This window comes from Centrocercus urophasianus, unplaced genomic scaffold, assembly GCF_019232065.1.
Source record: "Centrocercus urophasianus isolate 14NV4802_14NV808 unplaced genomic scaffold, USGS_Curo_1.0 seq_16, whole genome shotgun sequence".
NCBI lineage: Eukaryota > Metazoa > Chordata > Aves > Galliformes > Phasianidae > Centrocercus > Centrocercus urophasianus.
The window spans coordinates 42,402,612-42,428,280 of record NW_024884711.1 but is presented as its reverse complement, the minus strand read 5'-3'; the positions used below and the strand labels follow the sequence as shown (position 1 = coordinate 42,428,280).

General features: G+C 41.7%; 1 protein-coding gene across 3 annotated transcripts in view; it reads left to right on the top strand.

The window, feature by feature from the left end:
• Nucleotides 1-25,669, top strand: part of LOC122159464 (sodium channel protein type 5 subunit alpha-like) — a 162,837-nt gene that overhangs the window by 99,132 nt on the left and 38,036 nt on the right. The window contains exons 17-18 of one of the 3 annotated variants that reach the window (XM_042817064.1): nucleotides 16,448-16,460; nucleotides 19,677-19,797. In XM_042817064.1, coding sequence (XP_042672998.1) covers nucleotides 16,448-16,460; nucleotides 19,677-19,797 — 134 coding nt within the window. Of the gene's footprint in view, nucleotides 1-13,537; nucleotides 13,685-16,447; nucleotides 16,461-19,676; nucleotides 19,798-25,669 lie in introns of all 3 variants that reach the window. The other 2 variants (XM_042817063.1, XM_042817062.1) reach the window with 2 other exon arrangements.

Genomic DNA, 25,669 nt, shown 5'->3' with positions numbered 1-25,669 from the left:
CCTTTGAGGAATGACTCAGTGTGAGGGAGATAGACACAAATTAGCTGTTAACCATTACTTTTCATTGTGGAAGTCTTTTCAGTGCTTCTGCTCACTGGCTGGTCTTAGGCATTGACCAGCCCATGGGGAGCTGGAAGGGCAAGGAGTCAGAAAATTGCCCCATTGTCTGAACAGATATTTAGATTGCAAGAAAAGAGGTGAGAAATTTTGTCAAACACTTTTAGGGAATAGTTCATCTCATTTTAAAAAATGTATTTCTGGAAATGGGCTGTTTTGGAGGCACAGTTGCTATATTGTTTGGGCTTTTTGTGGGGCAATTGTGTGCTCGGTGATAAAGCGCTAGGGAGGTCCTGTCCATTGCTTCCCTCTTTTAGCTGAACATAAAACAGGAATATGTGAAAACATTTTGGGCATAAGGCTGACTAGGGATAGTATCTGTTTTCTCTCTGAAGACTTTTGCTACTCCCAACCTTGTGTATGTTAAACTTACAAGCACAGTAACTTGAAAAGTGAAGTTTGAATATAGTAGACTGCCTTAATATCAGACAACCTGCCAATACTAAGCAGTATAAATGTGTAGTATTGTATAAATGAGTTTAATTCTGGAGACTTTTTCTTTTTTGAGGGGGAATTTTTTATGCTCACCTTTCTGCTATACCCACTGTGCATGACAAAGGATCACAGTCTTAAAAATTCTTAGCTTCTTCCTTCAGAATGCAGATTAAAAGTTTGTTAAAACTTTGCACATGAGTGCCCAGGAGGCCTGGAAGTGCATTTCTGTATGCATATGTATGTGTATATGTTTCAGAACTATATTCCCCGTTCCTCAGGATAAAGAGCACTGTTCACAGTTGCTAGCAAACAGTAGCATGAAGCATGGAGGGTTTGGGAATTTTACAGCTTATGGTACTTGAAAAATAGAGAAATGTGGATTTCTATTTTGCTGCACAGTGTGTCCATGTAGGTGCTGGCATGTGTGTTAGCAGGTTAGGCAAGTGGAAATCCATTTTATGCTGTACGACAAGTAAATGTGAGCTTTAGTAAGATCTATTGGAGATATGAGGGAAATAATTGATATATGAGAAGTATTTTAATGCGATGGAGCATTGTAAATAAAAACTGAGCTGAAGATAGTAACAAAACTTCTTCAAACTATCAGATGCAATATAAACACCAAGGATTCAGGGTGAAACAAAATGAGAAGTTCATTAGAAGAAGCAAGCCCAAATACTCAGTTTCCACACTGCGTCTGTTTGCAAAATTTTCAATAAATATTAGGTTAATATTGTCACATTGCCACAGAATAGATGAACTGTAGGGAAGTAGTGTAGTTCACTGCTAACACATATGTGAAATAGAGGAAAGGAGTTGAGAAGTACACTGAATAGCTTTTTTGTTAGTGTTTTGCAGGCTTCGATAAGCGGCAGCTGTAGGTCATTGCTGTTCCCCACTGCAAAGACGTAAATAGATGGGTCAGCCTTTGAGGCATTAATGGTCTACTGCTGAAATGGGTCCAATACGAAGCGTGTTCAGATATCCAGAACTCACTTTTGTCAAATTCCTAAAGGGGAAAATATGTGCATGTGAGAGAATTCCAACTTGAAGGCTCAAAATACATTGGCACGATAAGTAAATAAAAATTGGAAGAAGCTCAGCAGTGGACAAGATAACTGCATGATGAGCTTTGTATTTGCATTCCTACAAAACACTAATAAAGTTGCATAGCTGTAGTGTCTCAATAAGAATAAGGGCTGTGGGAAAAGACATCCTGAGTCATACAAAGAACTGTCATTTCTGGTGATGCCCATTCCAAAGACATATGATCTCTTACCCAACAAAAAATCCCTTGATCAACACATATATTCCCACAGAATAAATTATTTGGACTGGTTTCTGAGCAACCTGATTGAGTTGTTGATGTTCCTGTTCATTGTAGGGGGCTGGGACTAGATGACCTTTAAAGGTCTCTTCCAACTCAAGTGATTCTGTGATTCTGTGATTACAGCTGTTTAAGCCTCAGTTCCTTGGGTGTCGCGCTGCAGGCGTTATGATATGTTAAACTTTGTGTCAAGGGCAGCCTTGTGAGGCACAGAGGGTTAAAATTCCCTGCTGTCTGTTGGGAGCCTCAGTCCTGTGAGCCTCATCTCTGCAGTGGCCCTCACCTCCTTTCTCCAGGGTGGTCTTGAAAACCACAGCAGAGCTCACAAAGGAAGAGCAACGTGAAAAAAAGCAAAAATTACGTAATTACACTGAAAGGGCACAATTATGGTCAAGTATCTTTTTGTGTAGAGGACATCATGCAGAATTGAAACAAGATCTACCAAGGGTATGTTAAACATTCAAATCTATTCTAACTTTCCCCTAATTATAATCCATATTTTTGCATATTTAAATATTTTAGCATGTGCAAAGAGAATGTGCATTTATATATACTGTTTGGGAGGAGAAAATGTACCCTGCTTCATTTCATAGTTAAGGGCTGACCTGGAATTTGGCAGCCCTTTGGCAATGTTGCCTTTCTTCAAATGCATGTCGATTTTGGTGCAATTGCATGGGAGAAAAGACAAAAAGTAATGTATAAAGAGGTTACATGCACTGCATGCCTCTCAAGCACACGGCTAAGTGAATCTACAGAGTTCTTACATGCCCTTCATACTTCCTCTGTCAGCTGAAGGTCCTGGGCCATATTCTGGTCATTGTGTGCTCACATCACTCCAGACTCATCCATCATGACTAAGAGGCTATAGAGAGGTTGGTCTCAGGCAGAATCACAAAGCTGTGAATCCCAATGAGATATTGTAGGGTGATGATTGCCACATCCCTGGAGGTGCTCAAGGCCAGGTTAATGGGGCCCTGGACAGCCTGATGTGGTTGGCAACCAGCCCACAGCAGGCAGGCTGGAGCTCAATAATTTTTAAGGTCCCTTCCAACCTAAGCCATTCTAAGATTTTGTGATTCCATGATTCTGTGATCAGTTCAGCTTATAGCTCCTGTACCAATGCTGGGCTCTCTGGGGAATTCACAAAACTGCTCTGAAGTAAGCCATCCTGGCTAAGAGAACTGTGCCTTACAGTGTTACACAGCAGTTTAAAATTTCAGATGACGAGAAACCCTTAGAAATGTCTCAGTTTAAATTTCAGCTGCCATTTCTATTACCAAAGCTTACACTGGCAGCAGCCGTCATCCTGAAAGCTGCACTTGTGTGGCACTGTCACCGAGAGGGCTCTGAAGGAGCAAGCCCACCTGATAGCTTCTAAATCTCCTTTGATTGCTGAGATGTAAGCGAGATGCTCTGCCTGCTCACAGAGCCTGGAGACACATGCCTGCAGCCCACGCATGGTGACAGGATCAGAAAGAAAAGATGAGCAATAGCAGTCAGCGCAGGTGCAAGAAGCTGGCAGAAGAGGGTGAGACTCAGGAAGGATCGCCTTGAACTTGCTTTATTAGTCTTCCTGGTGTTGCCACATGTGTTCATGCCAGTCACTGCAACTTTTTTGTTTAGTGCTTTATCCATCCCCACTCCTTGTCCCACTCATGCTTTGGACACAGTTGGTGTCCAGATTGCCTTCTATTACATGAAAATGGTCTTCCATTTTTCCCTCTTCTTTGAGATATGTAATTCTAAATAGGATGAGAGGTAGCCTTAAGTTGTGCCAGAGGAGGTTCAGGTTGAATATTAGGAAAAACTCTGAAAGAATGGCAATGCACTGAGTGCACAGGCTGCCAGGGACGTGGTGGGGTTACCATCCCTGGAGGTAACCATGGAGATGTGGCACTGAGGGACGTGGTCAGTGGGCATGGTGGGGTGGCATGTAGTTGGACTACATGATCACAGTGGTCTTTTCTAACCTTCAGGATTCTCTGATTCTATGAAATATGGGTTGTCCTAGCAGGAGAACAGCTCCCAGGAGCTCAGCAGCAACCACAGTAGCTCTCTGGTTGCATCTTCTCAATGTTCTTTTGGGCTCTTATTTTAGCATTGCTGATGATTAAAACTTAGAAATTGCTTTCTTAAGCTTCCATAGATTTTCTTGTAACTGCTTATAAAAAACCTTTTCATACACACATCAGTTTTCATTCCCTGAAGGAGTAAGGATCTGTTTCTCAAACGTATGGTCTGATTTTTGGGTGAACCTGTGTGAAGCCAGGAGTTGCAGTCAGTGATCCTTAAGCATCTCTTCCAACTTGGAGTATTCTATAATTCTGTGATTTGGGGATACAGTAAAGTGATGGAACAATTCAGTGTACAATCAGCCTGATACAGGGATTCCTACCAGAACTTACCTGCAGTTTAATTGCATTAAAAGCTTCAGACTTCAGAGGAGTCCATGCCATTTACATTAGACAAGTAAGACTTCCTGCCTTGTTATTGCTTAGCCCACAGCTATAGCCCAGATGTATGCCTTTATCACAGAGACATCAGTTTGTGGTTCAAAAAAAAAAACCAAACAAGCACGACAGACTAAAAAGAGGTTCCAGATGAGTGATTTTGGGCTGACATCCTAGCTTACTTCCCAAAGTAATGTCCTACACTTTCACCATTGAACTCAGCGTTATTTCTATTTCTAACCCCTAAGTGAATGTATGTCTTTCTGCAAAGTTTGGATCATTTCCTGCATTGATGAGGTCCCCCTTCAGCAAACGTCATTCGCACAACATCAGAAAATTGCTCTAAACTTTGTTTGTTGTTTGAGTCAGCCCAGTACAGCTGTTACTGCCTTCTCCCCTTTCTTAAATTAAATTGCTGCATATGTTGCCTTAATCAAACTGCTGACTTGATCTATCTGTGGCATGCTACAGAGAAGAAAATCTATGATGCTGCAGTAACTACTGGCTCTTGGCCACATTTGTCCCCTCTGCAGTTTTAAAGCCAGGCATGGATGCTGCTTTCCGCAGAGATAACACCTCCGTACTTCACCATGCAGCGCAGTGCCGAGCCAGCAGCACTTGCCTGCTTGTCTCCAGAAAATGCCATTATTGATTTGTTCCAATGGAGTGGCTAATTGGGTCATAGGGAAAGTGCTTTCTGCCTGCTGCTGGGACGGAGCATGTTGCAGCTTCTTGCCCATTCCTCGACACCAGGCACGCACAACGCGGTTCACAGCAGCCAGATCGCAGCTCCCACCACGGCTGGTTTGTTCCATCTGAGCGTGCAAAGATTCCGTGCCTTCCCATTTCTGAGGCTTCTCTGTGGGTGTGGAAATCCTTAAATGGCAGAGAGTTATTGCCTACTTATCTCACCTTCCCAGGACTTGGCAGGGAGTATGACTGCAGGCAGGGGATGCTTTCTCCATTGCCTCCCAGTGTTTCCCTGTTTCCCACCTGCTCTTCCTCAAGGTGCTGTTAGAATTTTAGAATCACAGAATCACAGAGTGGTTTGGGTTGGCAGGGACCTTAAAGCACATCCAGTTGCAACCCCTGTCATGGGCAGGGACATCTCCCACCAAACCAGGTTGCCCAGAGCCCCGTCCAAACTAGCCTTGAGTACCTCCAGGAATGGGACACACACAGCTTCTCCTGTGCCAGCATCTCACCACTTTCCTAGTAAAGTATATGTTCCCAATATTTATTCTAAACCTATCTTCATTTAGTTTCAAGCCATTACCCCTTGTCCTATCACTACACTCTCCAGTAAGTGGTCTCTCTCCATCTTTCCTGTAGGCCCCTTTTTCCCCATGACCCTTCAATGGCACAACAGCATCTTTCTTATGATTTCCAAGAGGACTGAGCCTGCATCTGCACAGAGAACCCAAGGGATGCACACTGCCCAATGAATATTCATTGCTCCACAAAACTCCCTGCTTTCTCAGTCACGTTGATGTTTTTTATCAATTGGCAGTTCTCTCCTTCACATATTTGTTTGGGCTTTACCAAACTCATCTCCCTGGAAAATCAGTTTGCCAGGCTTTTGATAAATATCTGCCTCCGTACATGCCAGTGACAGAGCTGTGTGTGACCACAGTTTCTATTTAGTGGTACAGCTCCCATGTTGCCCTGAACCCTGAACTTTTCTTCTCTTCTTCCCCATAATTTTTTCAGCGTTACTGACTTAATTCAATTTCATTTGACAAGGTGAAGCAGTTTCTGATGGCTTTTTTCCGTGTTTCTACCAGTAAGAGATTAATAATTTCGAGGTCAGTGGGGACCACTGGGATCATCAAGTTTTAGCTTTCTCATAACGCAGAGTCAAGGACTTCAAGCAATAATTCCTGCACAGAGCTTGCGAGTTTATTTTAGCTGTGATATATCATTTGTGAGATGGAGGGAAGAATTAAATATCTCAGGTAACAGAGAGTTCACCATGCACATCTGGACCAACATCTGTTTCTTTTGCAGTCAGTGGATTTTGAACTGTACCATTTCTGTCCATTATGGACCAGTAACTAAAACAGGTGCAATTCTGTAACAGTCAGTTGAATTATTCCAGGTTGACATCAGTGTGGCTGAAATTATCTATAATTGCCCTAAAAATGCCAGCACATAAAGATTTTGATACAAAAGTATTTGTGACGATGTTTTACTCTCCTAGTAATTCTAACATCTACAAATCAAAGATGAAGTCATGCATTTATTTGACAGGGTGCATTAATTCCAGCCTTTTACTGCAGGAAATATACTTTATTGCATGGAACCGTACTGCCCTTTCAAGCAGTGTTTATATTCGGGCTGTTTGCAGTTCCAATCCATGGGACAAATTCCCTTTTAGTGCCGCTGGATGAAATACCTTCGAAGTCAGTTGATGACTCCCCAGTTTGTACTACAGGAGAGTGTGCACACAGTAAATCTTGCAGTGGTCTGCTTCTCAGGTTTATTTGGGACAGTGTTTTTCTGATCAAGTGAGACAGCAGTGTTTTTTCGCTATTATTAGATACACCATTTGACTGGTTTTCTCTTTTTTTAAACTTCATGTTTTGCTTTTCATTCCTTGAAAACTCAATTTAGGGGTTTTTAGCAATAAAATAAACAGAATAATTCTGTGTTTACCACCTTAGGAAGAATAGCAGCAAACCCATTAGGAAAACAAACCAACCAAACAAACAACGAGCTGTAAATCACAGATATAAAGCACCTCTGTCTTTGTTGATGCATAGAATGGCATCTGTATCTACTTTGTTTCAGTCTGACAAGGCAGAGCAAGGCTCAATGTCAGATCTCTGCTGATGTGAAGATAGCAGTCATGGTGTCCATAAAGGTTTTAGGAAGCTCAGCCAGCATGCATGGTGCTCGGGACGTACATTTGTCTGCAGCATAGTGCCTGAGGTTCCGGAAAACACAGGGAGCTGATGGAGGAAAGAAAGAGGAAAATAAAAAAGCAAAGCCTGGCATCGAATGAGCTGATATCAGGCGTAGCAGACTTGTCAACATGCATTTGGCCACGAGCCCAGACTGGGGACCACGCGTCAGTCACAGCCTACTGGGTGCCATTTCCCAGGATCCCTGTCCCTCCCCGGAGCGACGCTCTGCCCAGAAATGAGCATTTCTTGCTGTTTCTGCCTTTGGTAAGGAAAATGCTAACATTTAGCATTTTGGACAAAATGAACAGCAGTCAGTTTTTGTGCCAGGGGAGACAGCAAGCGTGTGTATGTGCATGAGGCGGGGGGGGGGGAGGGGGGAGGGGGGCTTGAGATCACTTTGCTTCAAGATGGTCCAGTGGTCCAGAAGAACAGAATTGGAAATAGTGGCATCTGTAAGAATGACTGTTTTTCTTTCACTATTGACTGATTAAGATGAGGCTTTCTTAATGATGAAAACATTACTGCCTTGTTAGGGAGAAAGGACCAGGGTGTTTCAGGCACCCTCTCAAAGCGTGCTGTGCCTTGAGGCAAACTTCCAAAATGTAAGCTTCCATCAGAGGAGCCCATTAGTTTGAGTTCTTCATATTATGCTGTGGAGAGATCCCAATTACCAAAAGAAACATAGAGTAGCGTGTGATTAAACTTCAAAATGCAATTTAGCAGAGGGTATTAGCTTGAACTCTGAACAATGAACACTTATGAAGCACTTTCACTGCCTATTTAAGACTACTGAATTGATAACAAGCTAAATTAACTTTGGCAGTCCATCTTTTTGCCAACTTCTCCCACTTAAGCTAATTTTAAGACTGAACCTTTGGACTAATGAATCAATGCTTTATTATGGGCAGCATGCTGCCCAGTGTGGGAAAAGATCTCGGGCCAGCAAGAATCACAGTGTTAGATAGGATGTGCCCTGCTCCTCCAGGCCTGGAGTTCAAACACTTAAAATGTTCTGGATCAGTCTTAGAAGGAGTAGTGCAGAAATGCTGTTTTGACTTGGAGAAGGATCCAGGGAGACAAGAGAGAGGATTTCCACCATCTAAAGGGGCTGTAAGGAAGGGACAGACTCGTTAGCAGGTTCTGTTGTGATAGGACAAGGGAAAATGGTTTCAAACTAAAAAAGGGGAGATTTAGACTGGATATAGGGAAAAGGTTTTTTTATGTTAAGTTTGGTGAGACACTATCACAGGTTGCCTAGAGAAGTGGGAGACACCCAAGGTCAGGGGATGGGGCTCTGAGCACCTGATGGAGCTGTGTGTGTCTGTTCATTGCAGGGGGTTGGACTAGGTGGCCATTAAGGGTCCCTTCCAACTCAAAAAATCCTACGACTCTCACACCTTAAAAACATCATAGGTGCCATCATCTGCTAATGGTATTTATTTTCCCACCTCATATTAAGGAAACAGGGGGATTTTCCTGATGTATTTGGTGACATTTCTTCGCATGCTGAGCATGCAGAAAGATAAATTCTCTGGTTTTGTCAGTACTACAAGGATTTACATTCATTTGTGAGGGGAGAACCAGGATCATAAATGATTGTCACGAGAATCCACCATTTGTTTCCCTATATCAAGCCTATTTATTTCCCTCCCATTTTAGCCAGATTGTTGAAGGCTTTTCAGAAAGAGTGAATTCAGCATATCCACAGGCTGTCAGCCTGACAGCTCTGCCGACTGCAGCCTCCTGTTATCTTCACATAGGAAACAGGTGCTGCTGGGTGGTATGGCACACTTGCTTTCGGCAAGCACTGCAGTGTGCTTGGTTCTCCCCTTGAGCAGAGGTAGGATATAAACATTTCAGCTTTCACGATCATTTACTTCTTGGCTTCTCTGCACAGGAAGGATGCCAGTTACTGGATGCAAACTGTTGCCCAGAAAGGATGCCAATAGCTTCCAGGCACTGTAATTTTGGGAAATCCATAGCTGTCTGCAAGGAGGAACATAAACATCAACAGTTACTTGCTGGAGTATACAGTCCTCTGGTAACTACATGTGTTCTGCCACTGAGCTGGATTTGCTGTACGTGAATAATTACTCAGGTTCTTGTTACAGTTTTCATGTCCCAGAGCTGACTGTAGGAAGCTCTGAAGGTTACTGAGTCTTTAGCAGGGTCTGTTGTGATAGGACAAGGGGAAAAGATTTCAAAGTAAAACAGGAGAGTTAGTCTGGATATAGGGCATAGGTTCTTTGCAGTAAGGTTGGTGAGGCACTGGTGCAGGTTGCCCGGAGAGCTGGTGGATGCTTTGTACTTGGAGACACTCAAGGTCAGGCTGAATGGGGCACTGATGGAGCTGTGTTTTCCCTGTGCATTGCAGGGGAGTTGGATGAGATGACTTGTAAGGGTCGCTTCCAACTCAAGCAATTCTGTGATTCCATGATTCCATAAGATATGTTGTTGGCTGTTGAAGGATTAATTGCTGCTCTATTCAGTAGCATTTCTTGAGGAGGCTTAGGATCATACTGTTATCTACAAATGGCTAAGGCAGTGATGCTTCTGTCGCCAGTGTCCTCCACTTCTGGTGTTGCTTTGTGCAATGGGCAGTGACTGAAAAAGATCTGCAAGAAGGCACAGGGACACGTTTAGTGGGTGTGGTGCTGATGGGTTGGTTGAACTAGATGATCTTAGAGGTCTTTTCCAACCTTAATGATTCTGTGATTCTGTGATCTTGGTGGGGTGCTGAAAAGATGATAGGACTAATGCTCTCCCACGTTCCGTGGACAGAGTAGAGGGCAGTTTGCATTTGCATTGTCCCATCCAGTGCCAATCTCATGAAATATGTTACAACTTAATCCTGCCACATCCTTTGTATGTGCTTGCTAGCTCAGCAGTGAGCCAGCTACTTTTGTACATCCCCACCTGCATGGGAGAGGACATTTCCTGCACATCCTTTCCATGACAACCACAGCCAGGGAATGAGGAGACAAATGCTCCAAGCCAGGTTCACAATTCAGGCAGTGAGTGAAGCATCAGGAGAACCCATCTGAGCTGATCCCCATCAAAGAGGAAAGCCTGGGGATCATCTTTCTAAATTTATTTGCACAGGATGGAAAAAGTGCTGTTTCCACGGGTAAGGAATAAAGCAAATCCGCACCGATGACAGGTATTTATCTTGCTTTGCCAACAGCAAGTCTTCTTTGCAAGGGATCGGCATTTGCACTAATCCCCATTTGAGCCCAAAACAATTAGCTGATCCATGGTTTTCAGAGGCAGGATGTGGTGTGGAGCCTCTGTATTTATTTGTGCCATCAAACAAGTATGTGGGTCTGTGCACACACACACTTGAGATGTAATCCAAATTATACTCTGGTTTCAATCCGGTTGCTGTTTTCCTATTGCTGCCAATGATCTGCAGCATGCAGGGCAACAGGACATGATCCATCCTCCTCCATGTGATAATCCCTGGCACAGTGTTGGCTGAACACCTCTTTTTAGGGCCCAGATCTGAACAGGGGTGAGCAAACTTCTGGCTGCTGCTCCAAAGGAGCTGACGTACATTCCAGGCTTCCAATCAGCCATTTGAGGGCACAAAGTTGTTGTGCTGCTGAAAAGTTTTACATTGTAAATGATGAACAACTGAATCAATAAATACTAACATAATCTGTATTGCCTTTCCAACATGGCATTTGATATAAAAATTAAAAACAAATGACATAAACCACCCATGGTGGGGAGCTTTACAGGAGATAAACCTGCTGTCATTGCTTCCAGAAGAGCAAATCATCTGGAATTTGAGCAAAAGCAAATAGTCCAAAGTGAAGCAGACTGTGAGGAGCATACCTTGCCCCGGACAGGTTCCTGCTGATCCTCAGGCACTGTGTGCTGGAACTGAGACTCCATCCCAGGAGAGTGGCTTACCGGGGCTGGCATCAGCCATTGCAGAAACCCAATTTGCTAATCTTGTTGGGTGATTTGCCATGATGTGTTCCATCACTATTAATTAATATTAACTCATCAGATGCCTGGTACAAATGCAGTTTCTGGGAAGTAGCTGGGGCTGTGTTCCTGGAGTTTAGTCTCTATGAAAATATTCCTGAGTTTTGGTGCCATGCAACAGTATAAGCTTTTCACTTGACACTAGCTTAGTTATTCAGTGCAATAATTTGCTTAACAGCTTGGATATTTGTCAGATCAACTGAGTTACACAGTCTGTTCTCATTTATGCCTTCATTTCTAATGAATCTGAGTGCACAACCTTTCTGTATAAGTGAACTTGAGATGTCACCCTAGATTGCATTGCACTTTCAACATGAAACAATTGTTTCTGTTGTTTTAGCGCTATAACTGATACGCTGCCGTTAAGATTACTTGGTACTAAGTTGTATGCACATTGCATTAAAGCAAAAAACAAAAACAAAAAAAACATGCAACTTTCTATGGCTTAGTGCCTTACTCAAGTATACGTGCTTCCCATGTTAGCATTTTGTGGCACTGAGTGGTCGTGGTAGTGATGAACTGATGGTTGTACTGTATGATCCTAGTGATCTTTCCCAACTTTAATGATTCTATGATTCTGTGTTCTCCCCTGAATAACAGAGTATTTCCAGAGATGCTCTTTTAAAAGTGTTACTTTTTGTCAGGGATTCAGTGATTATAGATTGTGAAAATCAGTGATAAACTGTGCCTTGAATACTTGGTTCTATGATTCCATGATATGATTCTATAGTTCTGTGATTCTGTGGTAGAAATTGTATGTAATGCATTCTCATGCAGAAGGTACGGGCTTGGATGTGCGTAATTTAATTTATTAAAGTTGGAATATATTTTAGACCACATGCCTTCTGAAGCAGGAAACAAGTAATTTGATTTTGAATTAATTTACTAGAAACACAGAACGACGTTTAAAGGATTGGTACAAACCTGACAGTCCGAAGGTATTTATATGGAGAGCAATTTGCTTAACCAACTGCTTCCTTTGTGTCATCTGTTCTCTCAGATGGTTATATTTGGAATAAAGTGTTTTTCTGCTGCCGGTTCCTCTTGAGGGACTTTCTGTGGTGATGTGGCTTTAGAACGAAAGCAGGTAGGCTGCTGCTCCCCGGGGAGGAGAAGCTTGTTTAATACATTAATAACACCGAATGCCACTCAAGCCAAAGGGAAAAAAAAGGTGGACGAGCAGAAGATAAATATGTTTAAATAATTACTGTTGAAATCCTGTTATGCTTGTAATTTTTTTCTCAGCATGGAAGTCCTTCTGTAAGCAATTCAGCACAGCCCTTTGAAATCAGCTTGAGTTTTATTAATAATTCAGTAGCAGCATTAGCAATGGCATGAACGATGGCAGTGCTGTATAGAGCCGTGGAGTTCTCAGAGAAATCCCTACCACAGGTGAATCAATGAAGCTGAACTGATTTACACCAGCGGTGAACCTGGGCCTCCAGATGTAGGAGCCAACCATGCAAACGTGCTCTGCTCTGCCATTAGTCCTGGCAGCACTTGGAGGGAGCACAGCGGCAGGAATCATCGCCCCAGGACAATATGGCTGAGTTTAATGGTGCCGCTTCTGCTGCCAAGCACTGGGTCTGCTCAGATGTGTTTGCAGAAAAAAAATTATTGCTCTGATTCCGCAGTGCATCCCTTTTTAGTGAAGTATTTATGGATGCGCTCTCCTTCCAACCTGTGGTTAAGTCCCGTTGACATCAGTGGGTGCAAAGGACACTGAAGTGTTTTCCTGAGTAGGCACTGCACACATTTACATGTCCACCTGCAGGTTTTCATCTCTACTTTTGGATACCTTTAGCTTTCTCCTGTGAATCTGTAGCTTGTTTTCCCATGCCATTTGGAGCAGAGCGGTGGTGTGGCACTGGGCGTTGTGCTCGCACCTTCTTCCAGCCATGATGTTAAATATCACCTCTGGTCGCTGAGCACACCCTGCAGCCCTCGGCTGAGCTGCAAGCCCCTTTCTGTGCCCTGGGTCTCTGCAAAAACCTGTGCCTCCAAACTGGGTTGAAAATGGAGAAGGGAAGGAAATTTCCTCCTGCCCCCCAGCAACAGTTCAAAAACAATAAGCCGGTCTATCTGTAATTTCCTTTTTTACAGCCAGTTATCTTGACATATCCAGTTGTTAAACCTGAAAAGTTACAGCATAAGCTTGTGTAATCTTGTTGCTTGCCATTTTTCCTTAAGATGTCATCCTCTGATAAGTGTAGTTCAGGCTATTTTCTCTTCTAGCTGGGGAGATCTCCTTAAGAACTAAGCATGCTATCAAAGAAAAGGAAAGTAAACCCATCTAGGATTATTTCCAGCAGGAAAAGCAGCTGCAGCTGAGGGGGCAGCGATGCCAAAGCCCAGGCGCCCGGAGTCAGAACTCTGAGATTTGTGAAGAGTTAAGTGAGTTGCACGTGGATAAGCAGTTGAAGGCTGAGCCACCACCTCCAGTAGGGCAAAAAGAGGTAACAGAAACCAATTTCCTGTTTGATGCTGCATGCCCTTTGTCACGCCAGCTCCATAGTGCATGCCACCGATCTGTGTGGGGGTCTGGGGCATATTAACTGTTGGTGGTTTTTTTTTCATGTTAAAAGTATAGGCCCATGAGAAGTGCAAGAATTTATGTACCTGACATGAAAGCTTTGGTGTCATTCAGTTCATATCGGGCAAAGTGCAGGTTGCTTCTTGTTGTGTTGGTGAGACTGTGCCCACCAGGAGAAATCCCATGCGGAAATCCTGACAGGGCAATGGAAACTGGGCTGCCACAGAGCAGCTCATCTTCAGCAGCCTGCTGAGTCATATTGTCACGTAGGGGGGACATCTGCTTCTAGATTTGTCATGTGAGACCCTTTAATAGTCAATGAGGATCTGGAGCCAATATAGTTAGGTGAAAGTGTCTCATATCCTGCTGAAATAACATTTAAAGTAGACCAGATGAAGCGCATTTTATAAGTACCTGTTTTTCTCTTCTGGCTGTAAGGGGACACCAGAGTAACAAACTGAGCTGTGAATGTCTGTGTCATGTAGATTACACTTAGGTGAGCTCAACTTCACTTCCAGTCACCAGAAATGCTCCTGGTTTCTTTCAGGAGCAATCTCACCAGAATACTTACTGGCATATTGGATTTTGTATTCAGCAAAAAAAGGTCCGGACCTTAGAGGAAGGAAGCTCAAGCATTTCATGTCATAATCTTGGATAAAAAGAATTTGTATGTACTTAAGAGATACTCCAGATTTCAAACTAATGAGACGAAGAATTGTATCTAGGAGAAATTAGAACACCATCTCCAGATTTTTTCTTAGAGGGGATTTCCTATCCTTCCTGTTTAACTGTATTTTTAAGATACATAAACCCTGATGTGTTGGCAACAACTACAACTACATCCTTTTTTAGTGCTACAATGAAATGTCATAAGACAGGAACATTCTAGCTCTGATATATTCAGCAACACTGCGATAAAGTAATAATCCCCATTTCCTCCCTCAACTTTCAAAGGGTCCTGTAACACAAATGTCACCTTTCTATAGTAGAGTATAATTGATTCTATTTGTGGCTGCTCAAAAAGAGGTGGAGGAATATGGCAATAATCCAGGGATGACTTGAAATCAAACGGAAGTTCACATGAGGCTACGAATGCCAACATGAAAGAGCAAAGCCCAAAGGATGCTATTTTTGAAGGCTAAATCTTGTGTGGACATTGCATCCTTACAGTCCTCCTGTTCAGAAGTAATCTTTGTGCCGACACACGAGGACATGCTAATCTTTTTGATGAATGTCCCAAGAACTTGGGGCTAGCCAGATACAGCCAACAACTGTGAGGAAGTAACTTAAGGGATTTGATACGCCCAAGAGACGAGGCTCTGAGTTGTTCAGTCAATAACAGGAAGCATCGAATGTGTTCTGACTAAAACACTGTTCATGTCAGTAAAGGATACATTATATGATTAAAAATTCATCCTGTACAAATCATCAGTAAGGCACCATAGAAATAAAATCATTGGTGGCACAGAACTCAGAGAACATACCAGTTGATTTCTTTGCCAAAACACTGGCCCATAAAATATTTTGTACGGCTGTTTGGAATCTGCCTTTAAATGTGTCAGGCCACTTTGACTTCTTTATTTATCAAAGGGAATAGTTCACTCATTTAAAAAAAAAATGTGGCTGGGTGTAATGCCTTAATAATCAGACTATTTTTTTCCTTTCAAAATGCTATTTCATTACCTTCTTTTACCAGTTATTATGTCATTTTCATTTTATGAATTAATATAAATTAATAGAGCATTACTAGCTTCCTTCTGCATTTAGCTTACTCCCTAAAGTCACGTGCCTTTGTTCTTTCATTATTTCTTGTCAGTGAGTATCTCTGCACCCTTTATCTAACTCATTTATCTCTCTTTTTTTTTTTTACAACTCAATTAGAATTGTTTTGCCAAGAACTAAGCAGTTTCCAAATACAATTCCCACAGAACAATAAGGAGGAAAAGTAGTATCTCATTGCCTAGACGTGATGTTTCCAAGTAGGGTATTTGCATCACAATATCCCACTATGAAATCATGTCTGATCTCTTAATATTACCCCAGGTGACTTGAGATTACAGCTTTCCAGGTTACCCACTGATGTGCTATCCCTGCACTCATCTGTAGTGCTTTGAGTCCAGTCTCACTGTGCTATACTCTTTCCATGTGTTTTTTCACTTTCTTTCTCCCCAGTTTCAGTAGTCTCTTGAATTTAGTATTATCCATCACTGTGAAAATTATATTGGTCAGTTTCTCTTCTGTATCTTTGGTGCTAACTCTAATCCCTTCAGGTCTCCTCTGAAGGTGAAGTTTCTGTTACATTTGGGTCGTTAGCATGGGTTTTCTCCATGAAGCAAGGAGGGAATCCAAGCCAGTGCCTTTATTTCAAAAGTCAGCTTTTCTATTATAGAAACACAGATATTGTATCCAGGTTTATACATCATCTGTCAGTTTGATAGATTAAGACTGCAGTCTTCAGAGGTTATGGAGAGATGGAGAAGGCAGATAAGAGAGCTAAATCTTGAGCAAACACCAACTTCCAGTGAGATTGCAGCTTCTCACTGTTACAAGCTTTCTGGGAAAAAAAAAAAAAAAATTCCCATCAGTTTGCCACTACTGGAGAGCCAAGCAGTGGGTGAGGAAGCCATTCTGGACAGAACCACACCACCCAGAAACACATTAAAAACCGCCTCAGCTCAGGTGGGAGATCTTCCAAAGAGGTTTCTGATGTTGCCTTTCCCTGGTACACCTCTCCAACAGAAAGTGGGGACATTCTTTGTCCTGTTTGACTTATTTTGGCCTGTTGGTTCCCACTTGTGCACAGACTGGTGGCAGACAGGAGAGCTGCCTCGCTGTCTTCATGTCTGTTTGATGTGTCACTCAGCTGCCCTCCAAGAAAGCACTCTACTTTTCTCCGCTGAGTTTATTTAATTCACTTTAATTACAAGCTGCAGCAAGAGTTTGGTGATCTGTGATTCCCATGATTATTCCCTCTTACTCTTCTCTAAGCTCAGTATTGTATTTGCTTATTGCTGCTCTCCTGGGCTCTTTCCAGCTTTCCATGAGCATTTGCTATTGATTGCAAATGGTGTGTTAACGTGTGTCAGATCCCTGCACGCCCATGCTCTGCCATGTGCATTTGCTGGATCTGCTGATTTACATTTGTTTTAGGTTTTCTAGATATTTCCCTGCTTACATTTCTGCTAATTCTAACAAGCCCTCATTCCCTTTTTATTGATCGCTTTGTTGGTCTTTTAAAAAGCTTTTATTTTCTTAGGCAACTGAATTTTCATTAGTCCCATCTCCCTCATAAATCACTTTTATGCCTCTTTTCTCACAGCGTTCATGAAAACAATCCCTTTCACCTTTCTGGCTAAGAGTAACTTCTGCTTCTTTTCCCACAAGCTTTTCTAACCTTTCCCTCCTCTCTCATATGTGTGAATTCTTTTTCTAGTCCCTGTTCAGACCCCAGAACCTTTGCCTTGTTTTCTGAATCCACAGTCACTGCCTCTTCTTCCTTGAAGGCTTTTCAAAATAAATCCTGTCCGTGTTGTCTTGCATGTTCCCCATCTCCTTTTGACACTGATGGATTCTAATGATTTCTGAAAACTCCTCCTCATAGATAACTCTCGAGCATTCTCAGTTCTTTAAGATGTTTCCTTGTAGTCTAATATAATTGCACTGTGTCCTGCAGTTGTGTTCTCTGAATTTCCCAACCTGTCTCTGCTAAATACAGCACTCCCAATGATGACGCTATTGAGCTGACATTTTTCTCACAATGTTCTTTGATTTCTCCCTGTTGGTTAGAATTGTATCCAACAAGGCTTCTTTTCTCATCGGGACCCCTATTTTCTACATCCTGCAGTTGTGTGTGATTTAGGACTACTTCAGTGTTCTGTCTGTTGACGACTTCATAACAGAAGAAATAATGACTAAATGCATTCCCTAATGAACAGTAACAGAAAGTTCTGATAGTATGAAAACCTGACATTTTTTCTACCATCATATATTGTTTGTAGCCTGTAGAAAACTGGCTATTCTCTGTATGACAGCTGCATTCTGAATATGGATTTTTTAGAAGCTTTGGCCATGTCTTTGACCTGTGCTTTCTGGCCTGGCTCTCTTTTTAAATGATCTCTTCTTGATTGTTTGCTCTTCTGAGCAGAGCATTAAAAGCCCTAGCCAAGACTATGACCTTTGGGATGCTGCAGCTAATTGCAAACACGTAGCTTCCATCCTGCTTACAAGTATTGCTGGAATGTTCAGTCTTGCTCGTTTTACCCCAGGTTCAGCATTTCTCTGAATCCAGCTATAAATTTTGCATTGCCTCTGTACACTGGAAAACAGAGGGCCCATTTTCACATTAATAATAAATACACAGAGCTGTACCTATTCTCTAAGTCTGTCATCTTCATGGAAATAATAATTTATGTGCACGTTCCGTCTTTCATATAACTATCTCATATAAGTATCCCTTGTTTAGAAGCCTGGGTAAAGTAGTATTGTCCTCATTTTTAAAATGAAAACAACAGTATTATGACATTAAGCACAGCAATGTTTCAGTAGGTACTCAGGGAAGAAAGTAAGACAGTTTGCAAATAAACCACCTTGTGCCAGATACCGCTTTTACAGAGTCAAAAGCAAATACTGAGCAGGGCTGAGTAAATAATAGACCTTGAACTATAATGGCCTAGCTGAGTAATCAAGAAAAATATAGTTCTGGATTAACACAGACCTATAACACAATTATTTTGACCACTAAACTTAAAACAAACAAACAAACAAACAAACAAACAAACAAAAAAAAACAAAAAAAAAAACCTGTCTTCTTAAAAAATGTTTAATGTCAGAAGAAAGCTTTGATCTGAAATAAAATTTCTGTCTCTTATTTGGGTGGTTTATGTTATCTTGTATCACTGTTTTAGGAACAAATGCAGCCAAAATTCAAAATTAGGCATCAAATTTTCATGAAAATCCATTGCTTTATTTAACCCAATTTCCCACATAGCCTTAAAACCAGTTTTTCTTCAAGAATCCATTCTCCAGACTTTTTTTCCCACATTTCCTGAGACTTCTTGCTCTAAGAAGATAAAATGACCAATGCTTCAGGAGGTGGGAATGTATTTGTCCCCGTTTTGCAGAAAAGGATTTGAGGTGTTTTTAAACAATGTACTTTAGACTGGGGATCAAACATTTGGAGCAAACGATAGGTCCTCCAAAAAGCCTTGAAATTCTTGTGTCCCTCCTCCTAAATCTTGAGAGCAGAAGTGTGGAGCTGGAGGTGAATGGGTCCCATCCCAGGATGGGGATGTGGGATGAGGAAGGTGAAAGAGCCTTCTCACTTGAACATGGTGTGTCATCTTGTGAGCAGAACATGACAGAAAGACTTCTGCTCATCCTGTAGGAGAAGCCACAGCAGAAGAGAGGAGGACGTGGTCCTGGCTGCCAGAGGCAATATGAACCCACAAGATTTGGGTGCTGAGCCTCATGTCCAGGAGGCTGGAACCCAGCATGAGTCCTCCAAGTCCTCCCCCAGCTTTTCAGCAGCTGGGTTCCATCGATTTGAATCCATCAGATAGGAGGGAAGAATGTGAAATCTTTATAGTTCTGAATAGTTTGGTCATTCCAGACTTCCACCTACTATTAGTATTCAGTAGTTGTTCACAATCATTCTTGAGTTATTCTTTTTCACTTTTTTTTCTTTTTTTTTTTTTTTGTAAGTAAATATGGCCATTCAGTTTTTTTGCTATTCTTGAGGATGGGTCCACTGTTAGCTCACCACAGTTAGTGTAGGTAGAGCTGTCACTTGAGCATGGCCATTTCACTGTCGTGACTGCTTTGGCTGGGATATTGGTTAGTGGAATAAGGACTCAGCTACTTCCTTTGGGGCGATTGATCAATTTGTTTTCCTCATCTTTGCTCTTGTTGACAACAAGCTTGATGAAATCAGTCTTTCTGAAGGCAGCACGGTGGATTTGACAAATCCTGCAGAACTGCTGGAGCAGATCCCTGAGTTTGCTGAGGAGCTGATGGAGCCTGAAGATTGCTTCCCCGAAGGTAAGGACCTGTGTGTTTCATTGCAATGCTGGGACCTGTGTGTTTCATTGCAATGCTGGGGCGAGAACCCCCCTGTTCTCTTATCAGACTTGTCTCCATGTTCATACCAAGTTACTCTGACTGCTTGCAATAGGATTTCATTGGATGCACTTCATTTCTTAGATACTGTCATGCTCCAAATTTACTTTTTAACATTAGACTTTGGATTTCCAAAGTGAGATAAGCCACAAGCAAGCTCAAAGTTCCTGTGTAGCTCCTAACATGCTGGGCATTTTTTTTAATCATATTTTGTACTATAGTTATTTTATATTTAAAAAAAAAAAAAAAAAGAAGTTGATATTTCCAACTTGGCCAATGAGGACTTTGCCTTCTAAAATATGTGTATGATCCAGCTCAGTAGAGAACTAACATGATTAGGATGTTTCTATTACTTGTATGCTGGGTGTACATATACAATGCAGGGTATATAATATTCTATTAGATGTATACAGGGTAGTTAATAGAAACTGTCTGCAGAGATCTTGAGTCCCAGGGACTTTCTTCCACTTATTTTAAAAGGTGTAAAGATTAACATGTCCAATAACTTCCATCTGACATGAGATGCATTATGTGTAGAGTATTTTACTTAATTACCTTGGATAACAGTTGACATTCAGATTACTACTTTTAATAAGCCAGTATTTTATTATTTATTAACACCATCCTACACCAAAACACCTCAAAAAAACACAACCAAACACTTTTAAACCCTGCTGCTTGAAGTTATATTTTTAATTAAGCCTGTAAGAAAAAATAGCATTCCAAGTTATTTCTTTTCTGAGTGAGTTCTATTTCAAATGTTATCTCAGAAAAATTTCTTGTATCCCTTTAAATCTGGGTTAGGAAAAATAGGGTTAGCTGAATGTTTCCTTGAAAATTCAAGGGTTATTATAAATAAAAACAGAGCTGCTCAGATGGGATCAGACAGAGATGTTTTATTGGGTATATGAATGCCCCTGAAGTCAGCAAAAATCTGCATCTCTATATGTGTGAGAAAGATGATTGAATGAGGTAAGGGAGCCCTTCAGGGCTTACAAATGTCCCTAGGATCTAAACATTTTTTTGGCAGCTCTGCTTAAAAGCAGTAGCCAAAAATTAATGCAGTTGACTGAAGAAAGCATGGTACTCTGCTGTAACTGTTCTGTTCTAGACAATAATATTTAAAAATTAGATCTGGTGTTTTCATTCTTTCACTAAGTATTTCTTACTGATGCTAGTGAGCAGCAAAACTATATTATGCACTGGAAAATGAGAAATTGTATTAAATCGCAAAAACAAACTTTTATTGTAAGACTGGTGCTAGTCAAATGCCAGACAGTTTATAAATGCTGAAACTGTGATTGGCCATGGTCAATTTGCAGTTTTTAAAACCAATAAGATGGGAATCACACAGCCCGTTGCTTCTTTCAGTGCATAGCCCTGGTTTATTTGCAGAGCATTGGCATTCAATCATTTTCTCTTGATTAAAATGGCCAGACCTGCTTGAATCTCCCTCGTGCAGACTCACACCAGTACCCAACCTATTTGTTGGAAGGTCATGTCAACAGAATGCAGGGTAGCAGTAGCATGCAGTCACTTCTGGGTGGATCGCTGGAAACATTATAGTTTTGCATCCCAGCTGTCATCCTGACCACCACAGAGAAATACAGAAATCAAGAGATGGGCCAAAATCCAGTCTTACTGTGGGTCAAATCCAGGAGTTGCACCTGATGATCCTTATGGGTGCCTTCTAACTTGGGATATTCTATTGACTCTATGACTCTTTTGTTTCCTTCTCCCTTCCCTCTGAGCGCAGCATCACTGCTCCTTTCTTTATCCTTTTATTCCTCAATTCTCCTCATTCCTCACCAGCTGCTGTTCAAGTTAGGGTGTCTTCATCTTCTCCCAGGCTACGGCCAGCTGAGCATTGAGTACTGAGTGGGAACTGAAGCAGAACCTGCTCCCAGCCCCTCATCATGTGTGTGGTGGCTGGGGGCAGTGGGGAGGCAGTTGCAGGCAACACTGTCCCCAGCACATCTGCTATTTTCCAGGCAGCATGAGTCCATGCAGGTTTTTTTAGAGACTACTGCATAGGATAGATGTGATTTGAATTTGACAAAAATGCATGAATTTGGCACGTGAATGTTCCTTCCATCGAATTTCAAGTCAGAGTCATAAACTGAATATCCAGCTGACACTTGTTGCAGTGACATTAGAATTTCTATTTATGAAAGGAATCAAAGTATTTTCCCATAATCTTGTTCTTTTAAATGTCTTCCAATATCTTTCCTCAAAGTTACCGTTTCAATTAAGCCTCATGCAGCTATCATTTCAGTATAGTTAAAAAAAATGCAGTAAAACAAAAACAGTCTATCTGGATTATATATGACAGATATTAAGTACTAAAATGGACTTACTGAAAAACAAGCACCAGGCAATTTTATCTAGTGTTGCCATTGCTCTCTTCTAATAAGGAGATGCAACATTTGGTATATGTGGGAGAATGACCACCTACCATTTATGATTGAAGATAAGGTAAGATGAAGCTGGTTGAGAGGGAGAGTTAATTTCTTGCCTTGTTAGTTCATCAGCTGTCTAAATGCAAACTATGACATTTCTAAATGCATTCAGCACAGGTTGTGCCCTGTACAAATATGTTCCAAATTCAGCCCCCTTTTTCAGATAACAAAGGCAATAAAGATAGTACATGTACTGGAAATAGTTGCTGAAAGTTTGCTGAGGTCAGAGTTTTCCCGGAGTAAGGTGAACCAGATTAGCCATGGGTCATTTCTTCTTGGGGAGACTTGTTAATTAGTTATCTCAAAATAGCTGTGATTAGGGTGAACCGGGAATATTCTTGGGTCAGGAAATGTGAAGCCAAGGTAGGGTCACAGCTCTGGCAGCCAGCAAATATTGCTGGGAAAAAACTGATAGAAATGGAGAGATCATTCTTGCTGTCAGTTGTTGAGAAAGCAACGTCTAGGCAATGCCAGCTATTTGGGTATTTTTCCCTCCAGATGCCTTGCAACACTCCTGTGCTGTTACCTCCATTGGTATGCATTCTCTGCATCAAAAATTGCTATCTGTTTGGGCGTTATCTTCTGTGTCTCAAAGAAGGTTGTTCAAACAGAGCCCCTGACCCCAGCACACTCCTCTGTCCCAGACCCTAATAGGAGAAAGTTTTCGCTGAGTCCTCAAGCGTAATTCCCCGGACATGGCCCGCTGGCAAAGGCGTATCATCAGATGGTTGTGTGAGAATGAGCTACCTTGATGAACACGCGGTCAGTTGCAACCCGTGACACACGGGGTGCCCACAACCAGATTTTCATGTGACTGCGTAGGAGCGATTATCGCAGCGGGAAAATGTCACACACTAAAGTGAAGTTATGCTGGTTAATAGTGAAGTTATTCTTGTTAATGGTGGGATTGGCATCATACCCTCCCCAGTGGCACTCAGTGGCTGCTTGGATATATAGATGTGAAGGGGAGATCCAACGGACCACAACACTGAACAAGGCATCTCAGCTGAGCTACAGGCTCTGCCTGCAGATGAGGTTTGAAAGCTGAGTAAAACTAAACCAAGCCCAACAAAACATGCGAAGTGTCATCCTAGAGAACAAATCATGGAACAAAGAGAAGTCAAAGACAAGTTTGGAGGTATCTCTTTTCTCTAGCCCTAATACCTGAGATACAGTGTATTTTTCAGCAGAAAGGATATGCTATTGTTTTTCTGTCTATAGTTCTCAGACATCAGAAGACACTTAGAGTCCCATCACTTGTGCAGAATCAGGAAGTTGGATTGAGGAGTATGGGTAGATTTCTATTTGCCAAACCCTGTGCTTAAAGCAGGGCTCACTTCAGTGCTGGATGCCCACTGCCTTCACTTCAAGACATCACACTGTTAGTTGCAATGACCTCGTAAAAGGATATGTTTGGAGTTGAGTAGAGGCGGGTAAACAAGCAATGTATGCTTGTAAAGCCCTTCAGAGTGAAAGCACTCAATAGACTTTGGCTTTATTGGAAGCTCTACTTCGTATTACGTGGGAAATAATTGAAGTCTCCATTTTTGTCTGAGGTACCCAAAGCTGGTGACAGTGATAGCAAATCTCTTATGTTTTAGTGCTAGCAGAATATAAAACCTAGCCATGTGGGACCAGAGGATGAGGAAGGGGATAACAGGAGAGTCTGTAGAGTTGCATTCCCTCTAAGCCAAGAAGGATATGCTATTATTTCACTTGAGCATGTATAGCTAGCCAGGCTGGTTGTTAGAAACCTCGGTTCGCAGGTGCATGCATTAAACTGAGTTATGAAGACCTGCCTGCTTGAATTTATGCTAAGGAAGCCATATTTTCCCTGTGTCAAGCCAAGCAATATTGAAACCAACATTCAAAGCTAAGCAAAATATTGTTTTGTTCTAAAAATGAATGTCCCAACATTGGGATTTTCTGTGGAAAGGTAGCTGTAAAATTACTGTGTACAAAAGGTATCAGTCACACTGCTCCATAGTATAAAAGAAATTAATTGGTCTTCCACGGTTACCGAGGAGAATCAGCAGCCTAATTTGGCCAAAACACGTTAAACATTTTCATGCAGAAATGGAAGGTAAATGTTGGTGTGAACAAGCAGTGGATTTGTAAAGGCTTTCCTGAAGCTGTTGTACATGCAGAAGTTTTTGCACTGTAGCTCCCACATTTACAAGGTGATTTTTCTCCTAATTCAGGAAGGTAATGTAATCACATCTAACAGCTCCATGATTATAATGCAACAGGTTAGAAAATGTGAGTGCAGAACCAAAGGCAAAATGAACGGTTATACAAGATGCATTGTAAATTAAATTCAGTTAATTTTTTTTTAATAGTTCGTAGTTTGTCATTGTTGTGGCAGATGCTTAAGTAAGAGTTTTCTCTGTCACACCTACAGTGGAAAGTTCAGAATAGAATGACCCATTTTAACGTTCAGTTTGTGATTGTGCTATAGGATTCCACAGTGACTGAAGGGAACAATTCCTTGTTAAGAAAAGCAAACAAGAAGTAAAAAATATCACAGTCAGACGATGCATTTGGAAAGGCTTCTTGATAAATGTGCCTCTGTTCAGTGAGAAATGGTCTGTAATGTTGAAATAAGAATTGAAAATAGTTGTTGTTCTTGGGCAGGTTGACCACCAGTGCAGCTCAGTGCAGCTTCACTGATTTGCTATCAAATATCTCGACCTTTTTTTGCAGGACTTTATCTGCTGTTCTGTGTTTCTGTTGAGCAGTAGCCTACTATCCAAAATGCTGTGATGGAAATGAATCAGTTTGCTCTCAAAAAGCACGCAGCCCAATATGAACTAGACTGGCAAAACAAAGTCCTTGAATAGATTGCAAGACATTCAGCTTCCACGCAACCGACTCCCTAACAGCATTGGTTTTGGGGGGATAGCACAGATCTATTACACTAGGCAGCATGAGTAATACTATTATAAGAAACACCAAAGGGTTTATTCATGACACTTTCTGTGTTAAAGGGTGTTAATGAGTGGTTTTCTTCATGTGGATCAAGCAAATAACTTTCCAGACCTGAAGCTGGGACACCTGCTGTAAAAGTTAGTCAGAGTTAGGATTGCTCAGATCCTCACCAGATTGTGCCTAGAACATTCTGGGATGTTTATGTTATTTTGATTTCGCAGAAACTGGAGGAAAAAAACAACTCTTGGAATGCTGGCTGATGTCAGGTATACTTTTTTGTTGGGTTTATGTAAAGCTTGTTATTCAGCATTTAAGCTTGGGTCAAGGTCACCAAGCAGTAGGCTGCAGCATTGCTAGAGAGTCCAGAAAAGGACAGGTATTAAAGAGCAAACATTGAGGAAAATATG